General features: G+C 41.3%; 1 protein-coding gene across 1 annotated transcript in view; it reads left to right on the top strand.

Annotated features, from left to right (window-relative positions):
* Nucleotides 1-6,453, top strand: part of LOC104524844 (clathrin heavy chain 1) — a 28,153-nt gene that overhangs the window by 13,946 nt on the left and 7,754 nt on the right. The window contains 10 exon segments of the mRNA XM_029084924.1: nt 1-119; nt 1,911-2,033; nt 2,449-2,594; nt 2,986-3,169; nt 3,733-3,925; nt 4,411-4,568; nt 4,664-4,828; nt 5,255-5,362; nt 5,720-5,887; nt 5,975-6,124. The exon segment at nt 1-119 is cut by the window's left edge and continues 31 nt beyond it. Coding sequence (XP_028940757.1) covers nt 1-119; nt 1,911-2,033; nt 2,449-2,594; nt 2,986-3,169; nt 3,733-3,925; nt 4,411-4,568; nt 4,664-4,828; nt 5,255-5,362; nt 5,720-5,887; nt 5,975-6,124 — 1,514 coding nt within the window.

The raw sequence follows: 6,453 nt of genomic DNA, 5'->3' as shown, positions 1-6,453 counted from the left end.
TCCTTCGTGAGAATCCTTACTATGACAGCCGTGTAGTTGGCAAATACTGTGAAAAGAGGGACCCTCATCTGGCCTGTGTTGCTTATGAGAGGGGGCAGTGTGATCTGGAGCTCATAAAGGTTAGCAAAACTGCATTTATCAACATGTTAAAGAACTACTTGGTGCCTGAAGTGGAAGCCTAGCTGGCTATTTGTCTAACACTTGCAGAATCCTGTCTTGCAGGGTCACTCAGGAGTTGAGGTAGGCAGGATTCTTCTATATGGAGAGAGTAATTTTTATGCTGAATGAAGAACTCTTATGCTGTATGAGCTAAAATTGTAGAACTCGACAGTTTTAAGGTTCCATTCCTCTTTCATCCACTGATTCTACTCAAAATTAAATTGTTTATTTGGGCCAGCTAATGAATATGCCTGCTGTTAAATCTTTAATTTGATTTTTTTGTTGTTGTTGTTGAGCCTTGAGCACCTGATCAGCAGAAGGGACAGGCTGTCATCTAGCCTGACTCTACAGTAGGGAGGAAAAGCTTCCCTGCTATTGTAGCAGGGCTTGTAACTTTCTGTTACTGTGGCTGACCCTTAGAGTTGCTCCAATACTTTGCTAGAAAAGAGGAAAATAAATTGCAAGGACTTACTCTGATAGCATTCCTCTCCTATCTTAAGCTTGTTGATTCCTAGAACATTCCTCGGCAGTTCAAGGGCAAGTGAAATTCCCAGGGTTCTCCAGACACATCCTAGTCTCAAACTGAACACCAGAGCTTAATGCCAGATTGGTGGTGATTGTGACTGCTGAGAAAGAAAACATTCTCCTCCTACCTGCACTTCCACACTGAAGTATGCAAAGAATGTCAGCTGTGTAGGGGTAAAAACTACCTTGTTTTGCCCTGTTTGAAAGGAAGTAAATGCTGTTCCCTGGCAAGGCCTACCCTGTTAGTGTTGCAGTATAATCTAGGCTTGATGCTGAAAGTGGATGACTTTCCAGCCTGAAGCAGCTATTTTTGAAGTAATGCATCCTCTGTAGCTGTGTGGAAAAAAAAAAAAAAAGCTAGAATAAGCTTTAGCATTCTGGTTAACCATAAAAACCTGTCAGTACCAGTTTCTTCCTTGAACTGGTGTTCTGAGCAGATATTTCTGGTTATGGAAGAAAGATCATCCTCCTATAAGAATTATCCCTGAGACATTGTTGCCTCCTAGAAGAGGGCTCAACTCCTGCAACTAATAGGTGTACAACAAAGCAAAATTGAGCTGCTACTAATTTGCTTACAGCAAAGTACTTGAGACTGCAAGAGCGAATTCGGATACTAACAAAACATGACCTGTTGGTAGAAGAAGGAATAGACCTTAAGGTTTCTACTCTTCTAGTTGGAAATTGAAGCTAGTGATGCTAATAGGATCGTAACTCATAACTCTAGCTGCACTTCTATAGGAGATTTCACACTTATTCTATATCCTTAACACTTTAACAGGGGAATCCAAGCCACTTGCTACTCTGAACACGTCTAGTGTAAAGCTAATGACACCAAATACGTAACCTATTTCTAGCTTTAAACACCAGCCCCATTCCTCAGTTCACTCTTAACACTGCCCAGGCAAGTGGCTCCCTTTCTAGATTTACAACTTAAGTTCTTCAGGCTTCTGCAGGTCTTCACTTCAAACAGAAGCAAATAGTTACTGTGAAGCCACTGTCACAGTATTTGTGTGTCGGGCAAAACCAAGAGAAGCTATAGAAATTCTGCTGGAGACCTTCTCCATGAGCCTTCCAGATCAGAGGTTGGGTAAGAACTTGTCTGTGGTATTTAGCACTGGTCAGCAATTAGTTCTAGTCAGTCTTCTAGACTGTCTGATTCATAGCTAGCTAAACCGGTCTTGTGGTTCCGACCCTTAACATTAATGCCAGTATTTGTCCTTCTTCAGGTCTGCAATGAGAACTCACTGTTTAAGAGTGAGGCTCGCTATCTGGTGCGCAGGAAGGACCCTGAGCTCTGGGCAAATGTTCTGGAAGAAAACAACCCATTCAGGAGGCAGCTTATTGACCAGGTACAGCGCAAAGACTAATCTTTCAGTATGAGGAGACCTCAGGATGTCTCAGAAACATTATGGACATTAAAGTAGCTGTCTTCCCCTGCAAGGTCCCTTGAGGCCCCATCTCAACCATACAGAAATTTGTAAGAGTGAGTGGCAAGTATCAACGCTGACCTTCATGATCAGAAAATTTAGTTAACAGTAAGATGTTATTTCTGTCCTGTGGAGTGACCTATAGTGAATTTGCTCCCTATACAGACCCAAAGTGTGACTGTAAGTAATCTCTATCCAGTATAGAAGTAACTCTTTCTTGCTGTCTGTGACAAAATACTGTCAAAGTTCTGAGGCCTTAATTTGTAGTTCATTGGAATAGGTTAGTAAGTATCTCATTTGGGGAAAACAATTAATACTTTCCTGCCTTCAAATCCAGGTTGTCCAAACAGCTTTATCAGAGACACAGGACCCGGAGGAGGTTTCTGTAACTGTGAAAGCTTTCATGACTGCTGACCTGCCTAATGAATTGATTGAGTTATTGGAAAAAATTGTCTTGGATAATTCTGTATTCAGTGAACACAGGTAAGAGGAGAGCTTTGTCCACAAGTTCAGCCTGTTCAGTGCCTTTGTTTAGGTTGTGAAGGTGACCTAAGTTATTTGTCGGCCTCTTGGTTGTAGGACCTAAGTACGCTTAAATTTGTATAATCAGGTGAAAAAGCAGAATTTAAAGCTCTCTGCTTTAGAAACAAATCTAGTTCACACTATGCAGTTTGCAGTGATGTCTTGAGAGAAGAGAACACTGATATTGGTAAGCAGTTTATTTTTGAAGGCAAATATCAGTGCTTCTCAATCTGGGGATGAAAGGTTGTTGCTAGTGACAGCAAGCGGGTGCCTTTTTCGCATGTACAATACATGTCACTTAAGTGGTGCAGGGTAACACCTGCTTATAGCCTCTGCCTTCTCTTAACCAAAGGAATCTCCAGAATCTGCTGATCCTGACTGCCATTAAGGCTGACCGCACTCGTGTGATGGAATACATCAATCGGCTGGATAACTATGATGCCCCAGATATTGCAAACATTGCCATCAGTAATGAGCTATATGAAGAAGCCTTTGCTATATTCAGGAAATTTGATGTTAATACTTCAGCAATTCAGGTGAGATATGGTTCCTGTGTGAAGGTATAGAATGCTAGTAATAGAGAATGGGAAGTGTGTTGTTGCACTGATTTTTCAAGGAGTGATTGTCACTTAAATCATTGAGACTTAAGAGTACAGTTCTTATGTGTTATCAAGTTGCAGGGGGAAGTGGGATTATGTGCAGAGAATAGCAAAACAAAGTCAAAATACTGACTTCAGATGCTGATCTGGTCAAACTAATCAAAATATGTTGGGGTGTTGCACTGTATGCCTGGGGTGTGTGTGCTGCATTTGATTCAGAGTGGCTGCCTCGGAGACTCGAAAGGTGCAGGAGAAGCAAATGCTACTAAGCACTGTGTCTAGGTCAGCATTGCTAACTTCTGTAAGGCAGAGGAGAAATGGTAGCAACAAGAGTCTTATTCTTGCTGCTTCTACTTCACTGGACAGAAATGGCTGTTCTAAAAGCAGTTAGTTTCATATTGTTTACACACAACAGCATATGCACTTGAAGGAAGAGTTCTGTTAGAAAGGCCAATGTTAAAAAGCTTTGATTTTTAACTTGCAACTTCAATTTCAAACAGGTGCTGATTGAGCACATTGGCAACTTAGACCGTGCTTATGAATTTGCAGAAAGATGTAACGAGCCAGCAGTATGGAGCCAGCTAGCCAGAGCACAACTCCAGAAGGACTTGGTGAAAGAAGCCATTGACTCCTACATAAAGGCAGATGATCCATCTGCCTACATGGAAGTTGTTCAAGCGGCTAATAGAAATGGTAAGGCAAGGCATTCTCAAGATTGTTTGGATATGAGCTAGGTTACTGCATCTACAGCAAGCAGCAGGGATTCTTGAAACTTAGGAATTCTGTTTCAGAGGAAATGGGAGCAGTCAGTACATGAAATGGATGAGTTGGTGTTTAAGGGGATTCCTGTCAACAAGCTTGTCTGTGTTGCTACACCAAAGGTGGACCTTCATGTGGAGATAATTTGGACTGTTAGCTAAAATATAGCCAAGTATAATGTATTTATTTAGCTGTATGTGGCAGAATTCCTTGCCAGCTGGACTGTAGAATAGTTGCAAGAAGCTCAACCTTATGTGAAGGTGAGTTGGTGTTTATCAGGGAATTCCTTAAATGCTAATGGCTTAGTATCGTGATGGAGGAGATCCTTGAGACTGCTAGTGAAAGCTGTTGCTAAGGTGAGCAATGCAGAATGACTAAACAGAGGATCTGAAATCTCTCAAATCTCTCTTCTCTCCAAGATAACTGGGAGGACCTAGTCAAGTTCTTACAGATGGCCAGGAAGAAGGCTAGAGAGTCTTATGTAGAGACGGAACTTATTTTTGCTTTGGCAAAAACTAATCGTCTGTCAGAACTGGAGGAGTTTATTAGTGGCCCTAATAACGCCCATATACAACAGGTATGTCTTGATCCACAGTCCCCATGTATGACTTGCTGCTCAGCTGACTCCTGGTTCTTGTTGTTACCCTTGTTTACCTTGGGCTCCTAATCCAGGTTGGTGATCGCTGTTACGAAGAGGGGATGTATGAAGCAGCAAAGCTACTGTATAACAACGTATCCAACTTTGCTCGCCTGGCTTCTACCCTGGTGCACCTTGGAGAGTATCAAGCGGCAGTGGACAGTGGCCGCAAAGCCAACAGCACAAGGACTTGGAAGGAGGTAACTTAAACTTGTGCTTTTTATTTATCTGCAGAATGTGCTCTACTGCCACTTCTGAGCGTGTTGCTCTAGAACATAAACAGACTCATTTGCTCTGTCAGTAATGTGGGAATTAGAGAAGAGTTAATTCATAACTATCTACAGTTAGCTCTGTATAGTAACTTGCTAGCTGTTTCTGGCTACAGAGTATGTTTCTAGCTTTATAAACTGTTCTCTTGCCCAAGATGAAGCTTGAATTCAGAACAGTGAGAAGTGAATGGCAGAGACTTTAACTCTAGAGCAAGCACTGTGGAAATACCTATTTGGAACTGTAAATAAGCCTCAAATTTCATAAAGCTTTGTTAATTAACTTTTCCTTTAATATAAGGAGATGAAATAAGCATTGCAGTATTCTGGTAACTGACTATTTGCTAACTCTCACTACAGGTCTGCTTCGCCTGTGTGGATGGAAAAGAATTCCGCTTGGCACAGATCTGTGGCTTACACATAGTCATCCATGCTGATGAACTTGAAGAGCTGATCAGTTACTATCAGGTTAGATAACTTTTAATATCCTAGATGATAGACAATGTACTTGTACCTGCTAGTAAAGTGGTCACAGATAAAACCCAATACCCTGTGGGGCTGATCTTTAAATTCAGTCTTCTTCCATCTCTATTTTCCAATAGCTGCATGCATTTTTTTCTGTAGTAAATGGAAGGGTAATAGTTTTCACTGTCTCTTCTTTTATAATTCTGTTGCCTCCTTGGAATCATATCTTACAGGTTGAAGCACTCTCATTTGGAAAGAAAAGCAAAGCCTGTTGAATTTAAGTAAAAATGTGGTTTTAGCAAGCTTTAAGTGGCAGTTGGTCATGAATTTGCAATTAATCCTTACTTTCTGAACATCCAGGATCGTGGCTACTTTGAAGAACTGATTGCCCTTTTGGAAGCTGCTTTGGGCCTAGAGCGTGCTCACATGGGCATGTTTACTGAACTTGCCATCTTGTACTCCAAATTCAAGCCTCAGAAAATGAGGGAACATCTGGAGCTCTTCTGGTCTAGAGTTAATATTCCAAAGGTGTGTAGTAAGGTAGCTGTGCTGCAAGTGAAGGTGGGAGGCTGTCAGTGAATCAAACTGATTTTTTTTGTTCACTTGTTTTATCAGGTGCTCAGAGCTGCAGAACAGGCTCATCTCTGGGCAGAACTTGTATTCCTCTATGACAAGTATGAGGAGTATGACAACGCAATAATTACTATGATGAATCATCCCACTGATGCCTGGAAAGAAGGGCAGTTTAAAGACATAATTGCTAAGGTAAGTAACTAGTTAACAGAAAGTGCTGAAAGCTTCTTTAAGAACATGGACAAAAATGCACAACAGAATTACTGTTTAGAAAATGAGTTTGCTTAAGCTACTACTCAGTTTTCCTGCTGTTTTTAAAACCACTTCCAATCAGTTTAGCACAGGAATTAATCTAATCTTATACTGTTTTTTTCTGCTGTGCAGCACTTTCTATTGACTGGCAGCAGCTAGCACAGAATGTTTTCAGACTTCTCAGGAACATAGCTCACAAGCAAGAGGCATAACCTTCTTAATGCCTGAGCTGACTGCTGTCTTAGTCTAAAACTGTAATAGCTCTTGCA

Source organism: Antrostomus carolinensis, unplaced genomic scaffold (genome assembly GCF_000700745.2).
Source record: "Antrostomus carolinensis isolate BGI_N321 unplaced genomic scaffold, ASM70074v2 scaffold40885, whole genome shotgun sequence".
Taxonomy (NCBI): Eukaryota; Metazoa; Chordata; class Aves; order Caprimulgiformes; family Caprimulgidae; genus Antrostomus; species Antrostomus carolinensis.
The sequence above is the reverse complement of the archived record's forward strand: the minus strand, read 5'-3'. Positions and strand labels throughout refer to the sequence as shown.